Source organism: Periplaneta americana, chromosome 2, assembly GCF_040183065.1.
Source record: "Periplaneta americana isolate PAMFEO1 chromosome 2, P.americana_PAMFEO1_priV1, whole genome shotgun sequence".
NCBI classification, from domain to species: domain Eukaryota; kingdom Metazoa; phylum Arthropoda; class Insecta; order Blattodea; family Blattidae; genus Periplaneta; species Periplaneta americana.
The window spans coordinates 201,686,588-201,703,901 of NC_091118.1; the positions used below are offsets into that span (position 1 = coordinate 201,686,588).

General features: G+C 34.3%; 1 protein-coding gene across 3 annotated transcripts in view; it reads right to left on the reverse strand.

The window, feature by feature from the left end:
• Positions 1-271: 271 nt before the first annotated feature.
• LOC138695047 (angiotensin-converting enzyme-like) overlaps positions 272-17,314 on the reverse strand; it is a 107,718-nt gene continuing 90,675 nt past the window's right edge. For all 3 annotated transcript variants that reach the window (XM_069819382.1, XM_069819380.1, XM_069819379.1), the window contains exons 7-13: positions 15,359-15,534; positions 14,133-14,257; positions 10,904-11,043; positions 8,982-9,085; positions 8,646-8,744; positions 5,922-6,062; positions 272-732 (exon numbers count right to left, since the gene is read on the reverse strand). In XM_069819382.1, coding sequence (XP_069675483.1) covers positions 417-732; positions 5,922-6,062; positions 8,646-8,744; positions 8,982-9,085; positions 10,904-11,043; positions 14,133-14,257; positions 15,359-15,534 — 1,101 coding nt within the window. In that variant the 3' untranslated portion in view covers positions 272-416. The remainder of the gene's footprint in view (positions 733-5,921; positions 6,063-8,645; positions 8,745-8,981; positions 9,086-10,903; positions 11,044-14,132; positions 14,258-15,358; positions 15,535-17,314) is intronic.

The window sequence follows — 17,314 nt, forward strand, 5'->3', positions numbered from 1 at the left end:
GGTATTAATAGTAGCAGTAATAGTAGCAGCAGTAGTAGTAGTAGTAGATGTAGTAGTATCAGTGGTAGTAGTAGTAGCACCAGTGGTATTAATAGTAGCAGTAATAGTAGCAGCAGTAGTAGTAGCAGTAGTAGTAGCAGTAGTAGTAGTAGTAGCAGTAGTAGTAGTAGTAGATTTTATTTAATGTCACTTGTAATAAAATTACATAGTTTATTCAGCGTTCCATTTTAACGCGGCTGATCCTAACAGAGTGTACCTACCCTAATTCACACGTTTTGGTTTGAGTCCCTGCTAGTCGGAAACCTCTGTAAGAGATGATCTACACAGACTACAGTAGAAGAACGTTGTAGTCGAGACCTACCTCCCGAGGTCGCTGGCTCAGGGGGTGAGTCTCGATAACAAGTGGGGGTTGTGTTTTAGGTGGCCGCGTTCCTCTTCATGGCACGCCTCCTGAAGACGAGGTAGCCCACGATGACGACGACCACGATGGCCAGCACCACGCCTCCCACCACGATGGGCACGGTCTGGTCCTGCACTTCCGCGCTGCCGTCGTTCGTCACGGCGCTGCCGTCGCTACGTGGCGCGGCAGCGTTCTGACTGTTCTCGGCCTGGAGGAACTCGTACAGGGGCTGGAAGTACTCCAGCAGCGCCGACCCGTTCATCTCGCGCTCGCCCGTCATTATGTACAGCGTTTCACTCCAGTGCCGGGACCCTCCCAGTTTTAATCCGTCACTGCAATATAAATTTTATTACATATCAAATTAAATAAAACATATAGAAAATTATATACATTTTTTTTCTGATGTAGTTCGGAAATTCAGCAATGAAACATTTCCATAGAGGTGGATCGGAACGGATTGATATTAACCATGGCCACCACGGTCTCCGGACATCTCTCCTCTGGACTTTTCATTTACGGGGTTGTCAAGTAATGGCGTAGTGCAGACCCTACGGTTTACCTATTAACGACATTAATCATTAAAAAGAGCCAATCAGAGGAGGTATACCGATTGGAAGATAGAAAAGATCGAGAAATAATATAAACTACAATAAATCATGAACAATATTAGCTTTAGGGGCGAGGTACACGTCTGGCTAGTAGAATTTGGTATAGGATATTTCAACATTTTTTTCCTCTAAATCTTTATGTAGTTTGGAAATTAAAATTCGTAATATACGTTATCTGTGTATCACAAACCAGTTGTAACATTTTTGAAAACATAATAGTTATACTAATAGTAATACTCATAGAAATGTATATATAATTTTTTTCTGATGTAGATCGGAAATTCAACAATGAAACATTTCGATAGAGGTGGGTCGGAAGTGATTGATGGAAACCATGGCCGCTACGGTCTCCGGACATCATTCATCTGAGATTTTATTTACAGGGTTATATCAAGTAATGGTATAGGCCCTCAGTTTACCCATTAACGATATTAACCATTTTAAAGAGCCAATCAGAGAAGCTATTACAGAGGATAGAAGAGAGAAAAGATCAGAAAAAAATATAAACTACCGTAAATCATGACACAAAATATATTATTTACATGTATTAGCTTAATGGGGAACTACACTTCTCGCTAGTATAACTTCACTATATTTCAACATTTTTTGCTCTGAATCTTTAGGTCTTTCGTAAATTAAAATGGGCAATTCATCACTAAACAAATTTAATGTTCTTGAAAACCTAATAGTTTTACTAATAATAATACTTATAGAAATTTATATACAATTTTTTTCCGTGTAGTTTAGAAATTCAACACTGAAACATTTCCACATTTCCAGCTTTTATTTACGGGGTTATGTCAAGTAATGATATAGACCCTACAGTTTACTCATTAACGACATTAACCATTTGAAAGCGCCAATCAGAGAAACAATTATACCAGATGAAAGAGAGGAAAGCTGAAGAAATAATTATAAATCGCAGTAAATCATTACAGAATATTAGCTTAAGGGGGACGGTACACCTTCCGCTAATATATAATTTTACTGTATTTCAACATTTTTTTTTTCTCTTCTGAATCTTTATATCCTTTGGAAATTAAAATTGGCAATATACAGTATCTGCGTTTCACTAACCAATTTTAACGTTTTTAAAAACCTAGTAGTTTTTCTTTAATTACTAATAATTGTGGAGTATTTTATTCAGACGGATAGCGTTTACCTGGTAACTCGAAAACCACTTAAGATGTTTTAATTAAAAATTCCATGCTTATATGGACCTCCCATATGAACAATATACTCTAAAATCCTTTACATAGGATATAAAATAATAATAATAATAATAATAATAATAATAATAATAATAATAACAACAATCCGTGGCGCTACAACCCTTTAAGGTCCACACCGACCAGCCGTCTGCTGGCCTCACGTCCATATGCCGAAGAAGAGGTGGACGATCATCCAACCAGAATGGAGATATCGTGTGGCAAGCACGATAATATCCCTTCAGCCGTTATATCTGGCTTTCGTAATCGGATTTCGCTAATTATCGTAGCTTCTCAAGAGAATCACGTTGATGGGTGAGCACCGGTGCCATACACTGGCCGAAATTTCATGAGAAAATTTCTTCCCCCATGAGGACTCGAACCAGCGCACATGCCGAAACGCGAGTCATAACTAGGATGCCTTAGACCACTACGCCAAGGAGCAGGACTATAGAATATGTAGTTTATTAAAAAAATAATACTGATCAAATTATTTATGAAAAATTTATTGGGCTGTGTATTTAAAAAAACATTTTTGAACTGACACGTTATAGTAATATGCGTTACAAGAGCGGTATGTTGAAGTTTTCATCTCCGAGGAAAAGATTGAAAAAGCGACACGTAGTTGAGCTTTTTTAATTTCCGAGAACATGAAAACAAACATACCGCTCGTGTTTCGTACATTATTTTGTGCGAAGATCGTTTATTACATACCTGAAAGACGAATTTTGTAATTAGTTGCAATGAAATCTCCATCTTGGTTTCTGTTTAATGACGGCAACTTCGGAACACCAAAATATCTTTCTTCAACATTGTTGCTATAAAATGTTTTCTGTGTTTACTATACTCCAGCAGGCCGTGATATACGTCTGTCTTTTTTTTCCCCCCAGTCTATAAATGCGAACTTAAAACAAACGGTAAGATTATGTAATGATTTATTTTCCATTTTAATATTTTAACAATATTATTTATATAACATATTGCAGTAATAACATCGACATCTGGAATCTTGTTGATTTTTTCACGGCTTCCTTAATGTTACTTGTATCAGGAATGCAATAAGTTTCGTGGAGTAGTAGACTTTACTTAATGTTTGCAAATATTTAAAAACAATAATTAACATTGCAATTTAGGTGAAATTGCAGTGGTAAGTTTCCAATTTATAATTATTACTATGTTAAACGTCTCTAAAAATAATATGTTAAAAGCCTAAAGCAGTAAAATGAATGTCGCGCTTAAGCGGTAAGAAGAGGGAAATTGTTATGTGTGTTACGTTGGGAATACTGAATGTGGTATTTCACACTTACCGCGTATTGGTTCTGTGCGGAAAACATGCAAATACGCACGATCTCGCACAAAAGATTTTATGTATGTTTCAGATATGTTTATTAAAAATTGCTCAAAATTAGAATTACATCACAATTCAATTCTTTTTTCAACTAATGGCAAGTACTTGACTTACGTCATTCAACCATATGAAGCTAATTTTGTAGACCAATTTACCGATAGAATCGTTTCCTAGGGTGCGCCATTTGAGGCTGGTCTACGGTACACCCACGATGGGGCCATGATAATGGAGATTTTTTGGGATGGGATGCCACAGGGGAACCGGAACTCCCGGAGAGAACCCTTATGTTACCTGGACCACGGACTTGCTGAACACAAGTTATAAATGGGAGAGTACACCGGGAATCGAACCCGAGTCTACAGGATAATGAGTCTAGCGGTGTACCCATTGTGGCGGCCTACAATTCAAATATTTGAGTAATGTTTAATGTAAATGCTACCCAGTTGAATAAAATACTGCACAAATTTTCATAACTAAAAAAATAACAATTAGGTTTTAAAGAAAAACATTAAAACTGCTTACAAGTGAGATACAGATAGTGTATAGTAAGCATGCCAACTTTTATTTTCAAAAGACCTATAGATTCTGAACAAAAAAGTTGTTGTTGTTTTCTAATGCCAGGTGTTTGACAATAAAGTCATTTGACCTCTTGCACTCCAATATTTTTCAATGATATTATCATGGTCAGCCACTGAAGCACAGATTTTGAGGTGTTCCGAATCCATTTCTTGGTTTGAGTTGCACAATGGGCAGTTAGGGGACTGATATATTCCAATTCTATGCAGGTGTTTGGCCAAACAATCATGGCCTGTTGCCAATCTAAATGCAGCTACAGACGATTTTCGTGGTAAATCGGGAATCAACTGTGGATTATGATGCAGAGAGTTCCTTACATTTTTTCCCTTGAGATTGTGTTATCAAATTTTGTTTGTTGAAGTCTAAGTATGTAGATTTAATAAATCTCTTCACAGAGTAATACGTAGATTTAGTAACAGGTCTGTAAGTAGCAGTGCTGCCCTTCTTTGCTAAAGCATCCGCATTCTCGTTTCCCAGGAATCCAGAATGGGATGGTATCCATTGGAATACAATTCTTTTATTGAGTGATATTAATTGAGAGAACATTTTAGTTATTTCTGCTGTTTGAGATGAAGGTGTGTGTTTAGAGACTATTGATAGAATAGCTGCTTTGGAGTCTGACAATATAACTGCATTCTTAAATTTATTGATGTGGCATAGAAGATTCCTGAGACTTTCACTTATTGCAATGATTTCTCCGAAAAAAAAAAGTTGAAATATAATAAAGTTATGCAGGGACATCATTTTATTTTTACTTGCATTTTTATTGTACCTGCATTTCTGAATGTACTTCACTCTCACCCCTTCACTAATGTCCTTGCTCCCGTCAGACACACAAACTTACGGCCGCTGTTGCATTCGAAGTCTTCAAGCAGTGAAGTAAACACTGCAGTGTATAGTGTGTTTCATAAATATGATTGCGTTTTATATAGAAGAAAGAACCTATATTAATAATATCGTACTAAAAATTATATTCAAGAAACGATAAATTCAATTTCAGAGAATATGCTTCAAAATGTTTTTAATAATATGCGTACTGAATTGAAGCCTGCATTGTAATGAACGGCAACCATTTTCAGCAACTTGTTTAAAAATTCAGATTAGCTTTTTTGAATTGAGGTGGCTAGAAGCAAAGGAATGCTAGTGATATTTGTGAGTTAAGTGCATCCAGTGTAAGCAAAAGTATCTAAAATTTTAGTGGCAAAGTGATATTTTAATCGCATCACACATTAAAATTTAAATAAAAAATTTCACCGATTTTACGAAAGCTTAGATATTTAAATCCCTTTTTCTCAAAAGAAACTTAAGTGCACTTACAGCCCTTTACTTATGACCCCCTCAATTTAACTGCACTCTCTATATTGTATGATAACATCAATAATTAATATGCTAAATAAAGTAGACATTACATAACGAACATAGCCGCCTGAAAAGTTGAGTTTTTGAAAAAAAATGTTGCTACTCTATTGTATTTTGATAAATTCCGTAAAAGTGATGATCAAACTGAAAATCGTAATATCGTATTTCCCTACAACATAAATGGATACACTACTTTTCTCTCCTCCTATACCTAGTAAAATGATTTGTTTACATATTGCACTAGTAACATCAAACTCCTGTAATGGAAGGGGGCAACAGTGTTTCCGAGTATAGCCAGGTTAATGTTAAAAATGCTGGTAAAAATAAAGTGATGTCCCTGTACTATCGGAAGTTGTACCTCCCAGCTTCAAAGACTGACTATTGACTAGAAATATCTCCGTATGTACTTCCTTGCATCTCACCTTAGAAGAGTTCCAGCTTTTTCAGATTTGAAGATGTCGCACTTGTGCAAAGGCCGGTTGGGGTCGTTGGGATCGTACTGGTCAGCGGCGACGCACAAAGCCTTCTGGAACTGGAACTGCAGGATATGCGCCACGAAGTATCTGCAAGACCACGTCATTTCCTATTAGCTATCAATTTAAACTACAGTGGATAATTTCAGTCACATAGCACAATGCTTTTCGTAGATTTCTTTCCAAAAACTACCAGTTATATCTTTTAAAATATATTGAAATATAAAAACTTACAATAAAAATTACAGTCCGTAAAATATTCCGCTACTCTGTAAGAGTTTCAATTTTCAACAACTCATGCAAGAGGATAAGAAATTAGTGATCCTCGAAAGGATTATAATTTAATACTTTCCGGGCACGACAGGTCCTTGCATATATCTTATGGCACCGTCCTGTAGGGGACTTTCGTACATATGTTATGATAAGAAAAAAATGTAAGCATAGTAAAACAGTTTCAAATACAGTCCGCAGAGGTTATCTACAATTGAAAAGAAGACTACAAAACATCGTCCGAGTTATCACAGAGGAATGGTATTATAGACGATTTCACGTTAAGAAATAGTAATATGCGGTACAAGAGCGGTATGTTGAAGTTTTCATGTTCGAGGAAAAGTTTGAAAAAGCGAAATGTAGTTGAGCTTTTTTAATTTCCGAGAATTGAAAGAAAACATACCGCTCGTGTATCGTACATTATTTTGTTCGAAGATCTAATTAGTTGCAATGAAATCTCCATCTTGGTTTCTGTTCAATGACGGCAAATTTGCAAAACAAAAATATCTATCTTCTACATTGTTGCTTTAAAATGTTTTCTGTATTTACTATACTCCAGCAGGCCGTGATATACGTTTGTCTTTTTTTTCCCCCAGTCTATGATGAGTTTGGAATCTTGTTGATTTTTTCACGGCTTCCTTAATGTTACTTGCATCACGAATGCAGTAACTTTAGTGGAGTTGTAGAGTTTACTTAATTTTTGCAAATATTTAAAAACAATAATTAAGAGTGCAATTTAGGTGAAATTGCAGTGGTAAGTTTCCAATTTATAACTAATACTATATTGAACGTCTCTAAAAATAATATGTTAAAAGCCTAAAGCAGTAAGATCAATATGTCACTTAAGCGGTAAGAAGAGGGGAAATTGTTATGTGTGTTAGGTTGGGAATACTGAATGTGGAATTTTATACTTACTGCGGATTGGTTTTGTGCGGAAACCAAGCAAATACGCACGATCTCGCACAAAATATATTGAAATATAAGAACTTAAAATAAAAATTACAGTCCGTAAAATATTCCGCTATTCTGAGAATAGTTTTAACTTTCAACGAATCAAGCACAAAGGATAATAAATTAGTGATCCTCGAAAGGATTATAATTTAATACTTTCCGGGCACGATAGGTCCTTCCGTATATCTTATGGCCCCGTCCTGTAGGGGACTTACGTACATATGATAAGAAAAATGTAGGCATAATAAAATAATTTCAAATACAGTTCGCAGAGATTATCTGCAATTGAAAACAAGACTACAAAACATCATCCAATCTATCACAGAGGAATGGTATTAAGAACCATTCAACGAGAATCGTGGTGGGATGGCTGAACAGTGTTGAAACAAGGGTTAGCATAGATAATTTATAATATTTTATTTAAAGCCTTTTTTTGCTAAAGAGATTGTTCAGGAACAAGAGAAGTGACGTGAGATTCATGGAATATCTATAATTACGTGAGAATTTTATGCTGTTCACGATTTTTTCTTATATTATTTTACAACGCTTTATCAACATCTTAGGTTATTTTGCGTCTGAATGAGATGAAGGTGATAATGCCAGTGAAATGAGTCCGGGGTCCACTCACCGAAAGTTACCCTGCATTTGCTCATATTGGGTTGAGGGAAAACCCCGGAAAAAACCTCAACCTCTGGTCCACGAAACCAGATGGCCTCGGTTCGATTCCCGGTCGGGGCAAGTTACCTGGTTGAGGTTTTTTCCGGGGTTTTCCCTCAACCCAAGATGAGCAAATGCTGGGTAACTCTAGGTGCTGGACCCCGGACTCATTTCACCGGCATTATCACCTTCATCTCATTCAGACCCTAAATAATTTAAGATGTTAATAAAGCGTCGTAAAATAACCTACTTAAAAGAATATAAACAAATAAATACTTTATACAGAATATGATATTTAAATTAGCTCTATGTGTTTTCCGTTTTTTGTTTTCGATCTAAAATTTTAGCGTTCAATCTTTTCTTCAGAGTTCTTACCCCAAAAATTGAACGTATATTCTCCTCTTTAATGTCTTAAATAAAATTGTTCAGGGTATTTTTTTTTTTTTTTTTTTTTACAATCTGTACCGTCAAAAAATTGACGGTGAAGACTGGTATAATCTCAATGCCATAATATTGCAGATATATTAATAATTTTGATAGAGTGAGTTTTAGTATCTATTAGCAGTAAGTGTGTAACATTTTAATTCAATGTGTATACACACATTACTAAAAATGAAATAGCTTTGACTACTTGAAGACAGGCTATTTTTACCATTATTTTGCATGCGATAAGTAGCAACTTCCCTTAATGAATATAAAATCCGGATAACTGTCCAGGAATAATATGAAAATGCGTTATATTTTTGGTAAGACAGAATAACATTTAAACGAATAATACAAGCTTTTCGTACTCACGAGATGTACTGGGAGTCGGCGGGCACGTGGTACTTCGCGCCGGGGTCGAAGTCCTGCTCCGACCTAGGTACTGGGGCCTTTACCTTCTGGATGCTCTCCCTGCAACAATTCACAGCTAAACTGAGCAAGTACCTTCGAAATATATCACTATATGAGAGACAGTTCAAGTGGTGAATTTATAAACATTAATTACTGCATGATAAACATCCCAAAAGGCGGATTGTGAAAGCTTGAAGTGTGGTGGGTGAAAGAACATCGTAAGGTACCAGAAATAAAAGTTAAGTTCCGGATCTTCGAAGTCTTGATCATCTGTATTGTTTTGTTCCGAGTACTGACCTGAGTTCCCACCAGTGTGCATTCCACTGGGACTCCGGGGTCTTCCCGCTGAACACGTCCCAACGCCACATGTCGATGAGCAGCCCGAATGGAAGGAATGCCACCTGCGTAAATAATATGTACAATCAACAAATGCTAGGGAGGCGATGAAAACAAATGCTAGGGAGGCGATAAAAACAAGTTCTATGGAGGTGATAAAAACAAATGCTAGGGAGGCGATAAAAACAAGTTCTATGGAGGTGATAAAAACAAATGCTAGGGAGGCGATAAAAACAAGTTCTATGGAGGTGATAAAAAACAAATGCTAGGGAGGCGATAAAAACAAGTTCTATGGAGGTGATAAAAAACAAATGCTAGAGAGGCGATAAAAACAAGTTCTATGGAGGTGATAAAAAATGCTAGGGAGGCGATAAAAACAAGTTCTATGGAGGTGATAAAAAACAAATGCTAGGGAGGCGATAAAACAAGTTCTATGGAGGTGATAAAAAACAAATGCTAGGGAGGCGATGAAAACAAATGCTAGGGAGCAATAAAAACAAGTTCTATGGAGGTAATAAAAAACAAATGCTAGGGAGGCGATAAAAACAAATGCTAGGGAGGCGATAAAAACAAGTCCTATGGAGGTGATAAAAACAAATGCTAGGGAGGCGATAAAAACAAGTTATATGGAGGTGATAAAAACAAATGCTAGGGAGGCGATAAAAAACAAATGCTAGAGAGATGATAAAAACTAATGCTAGCGAGGTGATAAAAAACAAAAGCTAGGGAGGGGATAAAAAACAAATGCTAGATAAGTGATAAAAACAAATTCTAGGGAGGTGATAAAACAAATGCCAGGGAGGTCAAAAAAGAACTGCTAGGGAGGTATAAAAACAAATGTTAGGGAGGTGATAAAAACAAATGCTAAGGAGGTGATAAAAACAAATGCTAGGGAGGCGATAAAAACAAATGCTAGGAGGTGATAAAAACAAATGCTAGGGAGGCGATAAAAACAAATTCTAGGGAGGTGATAAAAACAAATGCTAGGAGGTGATAAAACAAATGCTAGGGAGGTGATAAAAAACGAATGCTAGGAAGGCGATAAAAACAAATGCTAGAGAGATGATAAAAACAAATGTTACGGAGGCGATAAAAGCAAATGCTAGAGAGATGATAAAAACAAATGCTAGGGAGGCGATTAGAAGCAAATGCTAGAGAGGTGATAAAAACAACTGCTAGGGAGGTGATAAAACAAATGCTAGATAGATGATAAAAACAAATGCTAGGGAGGCGATAAAAAGCCAATGCTAGGGAGATGATAAAAACAAATGCCAGGGAGGAGATAAAAAACATGTGCTAGGGAGGTGAAAAAACAAATGCTAGGGAGGTGATAAAATAAATGCTAGTGAGGCGATAAAAACAAACGCTAGGAAGGCGATAAAAACAAATGCTTGTGAGGTGATAAAACAAATGCTAGGGAGGGGATAAAGAAACAAATGCTAGAAAGGTGATAAAAACAAATGCTAGGCAGGCGATAAAAAACCAATGCTAGGGAGATGATAAAAACAAAGCCAGGCGGTGATAAAAACAAATGCTAGGGAGGTGAAAAAATATTAGGGAGGTGATAAACAGAAATGCTAGGGAGACGATAAAAACAAATGCTACAGAGGTGATAAAAATGCTAGGGAGTTGATAAAAACAAATGCTAGGGAGGTGATAAAAACAAATGCTAGGGAGGTGATAAAACAAATTCTAGGGAGGTGATAAAAACAAGTGCTAGGTAGGTGATAAAAACAAATGCTAGGGAGGGGATAAAAATTATAGGATATGCAGCCGCGATTGATTGAAACACGATGTTCCGTGCCGTTTTATTGGTCAAAAATAATATGACGTAGTAAAAGTGTAATTGTCTAAGAAAATATCAAGTGAAGAACCTCCTTTACCTTCTGCAACGCAATCTGCATGAGAGAGTTGATGCTGTCGTTGTAGGTGTCCGTGTAGTTCTGGAGCAGCCCCACCTTCTCCAGGTGCTGCGGCGTGGACACGGACAGCGCTATCGTGTCACCCACCGCCTCGTGGAAACCTTCAACCCAAACGAAAACTCCATTACTAACTACACTCAGCGATGTGTCACTAGAATACGTCTCACGGGTCGGTAATTCTGTGTCTGCCATCCTCTGCCAGACCCGTGGAAATATTATTTTATGTATGATAAGGAGTAACGAAATAATAGTTAACGGTAGGAAGGAAACGAGTGGAAATACCAAAAAAAAATATACCTCAATTTATTTTCTGAAATCACGAATTCCAATTAGGTTTATACTACGTTGGAATCGAACCCTGCTCCCAGTATGGAGGACTACTCTCTACCCATACAGATACAGGAGTGACGGTAAATAAAGTTTGAATTCAGTTGAGCTACAATTTCTTCCCCTTAATAGTCAAAATAGTTAGTGAATCACTCCCTTAGGCAAGTGCTGGGACCCAGCTGCCCTTGGGAATTGCGCGCCTCCCGTCGCAACATATATTATTCAAGAAGCCGTGCAATAAAGTGACAAGAGTTTACAGCAGCGCTGGGAACAGCGGCGGTCTAGTGCAGTCAACACAATAATCTATCATCTCAACCACAGTCGGTACAATGCTCAGGAAAACTACATCCAGGTATACACGTATGCATGTTTATGGACGATCGCGTTTTTTTTTTATTTATAGCTAATGTTGTTATGCCTTGAAAGTTGAATTACAACACGGAAATTTGTTGCTAGGGAAACCTTTCTTCATAACATAAAACTATACTGAAACAGACCCATTACAGTGCACTTATTGTTACTTAGTTACCATTACAGTGCAGTTTTGCGAAGGCTTTGGAATAAGATTGCTTTAAATTTTCAATATGAAATATATTGTATTTGCAATTTTAAAAATACGATCATGCAAAAAATGGTGTACAAAACACGTTTGTGAAGTGCACTACAAAATCTCGAAAATTGAAAAACTCGCTCCCAACCTTGTATCGTAATATATTAAAGTATGTTGTGTGTGCGTGCATTATAAAATTGTCAAAAATATACCTTTGCAAATTTCTATGCGCCTTGCTACGGCAGCCATTTCACTGACATACTCGTTTCGCTGGTTGTCGCATCCTAAGGCGTTATATAATTTGTGTGATGCAGGAATGTTTAACTCTTTTGATGCAAGCTGTAATATCATCATGGACAATTGTTAGCTATGTTTTAAAGGGAATTGTGAGAAATACTGGTTATAAGTGTTGCCAATCTGACAATTTAAATATATATTATAAATACACATTAATTACACAATTTGCCAGTTCATAACATTGCTATTATTTTTATTGAGGTATAAAATCGTCTTTTTGTAAGCTTATAGCGGATTTACAATTTTAGTAGTAGGCAATGTAACTGTGTAAGTCACTTTTGCTCAGCTAGTCAGTGATTAGATGTTGGCGATTCTGTTATGTTTTAATAAACAGAAGTCATTGTTGTAAACAGATCGGGTAGGAGAAGGATTGTGTTGTCAATAATTTCGAGTTTAATATTCAACCATTATATATATATATATATATATATATATATATATATATATTAGTGGCTTGTGCAGCAAATGCTGCAAACTAAGTTCATTAGACGTTCAAATAAACATTTTTCAGATTTATTTTCAATGAAGAATACCAGACATTCTGAAAGTTATTTGCTTCCATAATAATGAAAGATACTCTCTCTCGAGCCAATACTGAAGAGAACCCCGCATATAAATATCTACACCACACCGCCATTAAATATATGAAAAAGACCCAACCCCACTTGATTAATAACTGTAAAAATATTTTATTTTTAATAATATTATTATCTTAGGTAAGTTTTATAGCTTTCAGTAATATATACTATATATACTATATAGCCGCCACTCAGTAAAATATAGAAATCAAAATCTAATTTAAGTTATTCTCTACATCTACTTATATAACCCCAAAACGTTTCACTTTCATATCATCAATGTAGCATTAATATGTATAATTAATGAAAAATAGTCACATCACGGCATTAACTACAATAATATTTCATTTCTAATGGTAATAATGTCATCAAACCACCTCAAGTTTTGTAGTTTTTAATATCCAATTCACAGCTGTACCCAGAAAATTACACACCACAGAATCGAACCTGTAAATTATTTTTAGTAAGTTAAGTTTTTAATAACCAATTTAATTTGAGCTCTAAATATGTCAGCATTCTTGCAGATCATGGCCTTCGTGTAATATTGTTTACTGTAGTATGTGTTTTATTTTATTCCGAAATGCAACACGGCCGACTTGATGCTCGCTTCGCTTCTCCTTTACAAAAAAGCGAAGGGAATATCAAGTCGGCCGTGAATGATATTAGCTCGTTCTCAAAACTGACGACAGATGGATTTTGGAAAATAGGGAAATTATGTTTAAAAATTGACATTTTACTGAAAACTATTATTTTTCCGAAAAACTTTGAGTTCCAAGCTTCAAAATGAGGGGTCATTCATTAAAATCCGTTCAGCCGTTTTCCCGTAATTTCCATTACCAGTTCAAATTATATATATATATATATATATGTTAAATCAAAAACACATATGGTATGCATATCGTGGTTAAATTTTTCATTTAAACAGGTGAATCATTTCGCTCTCCTTTGGGAAGTAGCTATTATGGAAAAGAAGTACTGATCATAATGATGATATAATAGATACCTGTAATACCGATCGAGGTGTGTAACATGAGATATAGTTCCGATTTCTTTCACCAGTGGTAATAACATTCGCTTAGAATTTCAATAGTTTCTCGATCGTATACATTGAGTTGGAGGTTTCCTAGTATATTTGTCTATGTATTTACGTTCCTGAGAGACCATTATTTCGACTAGTATATTATGTCGATTGAAATCATATCAGACATGGAAGATTTATAAAAATTTCTGGCTTTCCTTCTCTGAACTCAATGTTACACTCATGTGAAGTGATGGAAAAATTTAGAACAACTGAAATTTATATTAAAAATTAATATAAAATTCCAAAGCTGATTGTTTCTTTTAATATTTCTCATGTATCAAGTTCATGACTAAAGAAACTTTACTTTTTGATTTCAGTCAAGTACAAATGCCGTGAAATCCTGCAGTCTCAGAGTACCTGGGTTGGCTCCAGACCGCAGCGCGTAGGGCTGGTTCTTGTACTGGATGTAATACTGGATGTGGCCCATCTCATGGTGAATCGTCACGAAGTCCTCCATGTTTACTTTGGTGCACATTTTGATCCTGTGAAATAAGCACATAATCCTAATTAGAATCATTTATCCCTTTGCAAATTAAATAAGATCATCACGTATCGTTGTTCCTGCCATTTTGAAGTCTGGAAACTCTTCTATACTGACTAACGGACGGAATGTTACTAGCCAGACCTGAGTTTGTGTGTGCATTCGTAGGATATCAGATAATGCGCTGTTGCCAAACTATCTAGATTGTCAGTCTAATTTACTAATTAACTATTACTTAATTGCAAAACGCCAAATAAATTTATTTTTATTAATTTTATGCTCGACCATGCTGAAATGTAGTAATTATACACATGGTAGCAGTCCTTTAATGCATGTCATTAAAGTACACCTATTCATTAAAGTTCAGGTTTTCGATTATTCTTGGATATGCAATCGAAAGACAAGTATCGAAACGTCACGGAGGCTGGAAATCCAATACTGTCGCAGAAGGTTATGTTCTGTTACTATAATAATTAGCGTTAATTGTAAATAATATTCAAATAAATTCAATTTGTCATCTCGTTTTTCAATGTCGAATTCAATTTCAAGGTTATATCAAGACTAATGCTTATCTTACTCTCTAGATTATATCAAGGTCGTCGACATTCGTTTCCCGGAAAAAATCAATACTTTCGCGTCTGCGCAGATCTCACAATTTATGATGTAGGCTATTGCACTCACATAACAATAACATAAATACTTATGAATAATTTCAAATTAGAAATATGATCGAGCATAAAAAGTCGTATGAAACTTGCCTATAATGGTAATTAAGACGCTCGTATGAAAATGATGAAACTCGCTTGCGCTCGTTTCATAAACATACTCGCGTCTTAATTACTACCATTATAGGCTCGTTGCATAGTGTACTATTAATATATTCTATTGTTGCATCAATCTGAACAAACATATCACTTCCACCCTGTATAAGAAACAAAGGACACCAGGGAGTACAATTAGAAGAAGGATAAGGACGAGGGAAAGAAAAGGAGGAGGAAAAGAAAGAGGAGGTAATAGATGACAAAAAGACGATGAGAAAAAATACGAGTATAAGAAAGATGAGGATGATAAGTGGAAAAAGAAGGAGGAAGTGGCCGCTGACCTGAAGTCCTTCCTGTCGCAGAAGTCCCAGGCGGAGGCGTGGCACACCACGACGCGCCCGTCCGTGGGCTTCTCTATCATGGCCTCGCTGCGGTTGTACGACATGCTGTTCTCCGGCAGGCCCAGCGACTGGTAGAACGCGTCCGACGTCTCGAACATCCTCAGCGGGTCGTAGCCCTGCACAAACACGGCATTTCATGTTCACAGACTGGCCTAAAAAATAGTATCTGTCATAAAATAATACTACAACTATTATAAACATCGGTAAAAAATGTACAATTAGAATAATTATGGATGTCAGACAAGAATGTAGTATACCAACCATTCTTCTTGACATATTCGTAGATGATATTGTCAGAAAAATAAATAAATAAAATAGATATAAATACATAAAAATTAGCAGACAACAATAAATAAATAAATAAAATATGACTCAATAAATTAAAATAAGCAGAAGATAAATAATAAATAAACAAATAAATAAATAAATAAAATAGGTATAAATACATAAAAATTAGCAGACAACAATAAATAAATATATAAGATATGACTCAATAAATAAAAATTAGCAGATAACAATAAATAAATAAAATATGACTAAATAAATAAAAATAAGCAGAAAATAAATAAATAAATAGGCTACATAAAAATTAGCAGACAACAATAAATAAAATGCGAATAATAAATAAAAATAAGCAGAAAATAAATGATAAATAAATACATAAATAGGCTACATAAAAATTAGCAGACAACAATAAATAAATAAAATACGACTAATAAATAAAAATAAGCAGAAAATAAATAATAAATAAATAGGCTACATAAAATTAGCAGACAACAATAAATAAATAAATAAATAGGCTACATAAAATTAGCAGACAACAATAAATAAATAAATAAATAAATGAATGAATAAATAAATAAATAAATAAATAAATAAATAAATAAATAAATAAATAGGCTACATAAAAATTAGCAGACAACAATAAATAAATAACATACGACTAATAAATAAGCAGAAAATAAATAATAAATAAATAAATAAATAGGCTACATAAAAATTAGCAGCCAACAATAAATAAATAAAATACGACTAATAAATAAAAATAAGCAGAAAATAAATAATAAATAAATAAAATAGGTATAAATACATAAAAAAATTAGCAGACAACAATAAATAAATAAAAATAAGCAGAAAATAAATAATAAATAAATAAAATAAATGAAGATAAGCACAAAAAGTAATAAATAAATAATACAATAAATAATCCTAAATAAATAAAATAAGCAGAGAAGAAATAAATAAATAAAATAAGTGTAAATAAATAAAAAAGCACAAAATAAATAAATAAAATAAATAAAGATAAACAGAAAACAAATAATAAATAAGTAACTAAATAAAATGAATAAGTAGAAAACAAATAATAAACAAATAAATAGTTAAATAAAAAATACATAGGGCTATATAAATAAAAGTATGCAGTAAATAAACAATAAATAAATAGTAACATAAATAAGCCTAAACAAATAAAAATCAGCAATAAATAAATATGTAAATAACTGAAATGAATAAAGATAAGCAGAATTCAAATAATAAATAAATAAACAAAATAGAGACCTATACATATAAAGTAAGCAGAAAACAAATAATAAATAAATAAACAAAATAGAGACCTATACAAATAAAGTAAGCAGAAAACAAATAGTAAAGAAATAAAATAAAGATAAGCAGAAAACAAATAATAAATAAATAAAATAAAGATAAGCAGAAAACAAATAATAAATAAATAAAATAAAGATAAGCAGAAAACAAATAATAAATAAATAAACAAAATAGAGACCTATACAAATAAAGTAAGCAGAAAACAAATAGTAAAGAAATAAAATAAAGATAAGCAGAAAACAAATAATAAATAAATAAAATAAAGATAAGCAGAAAACAAATAATAAATAAATA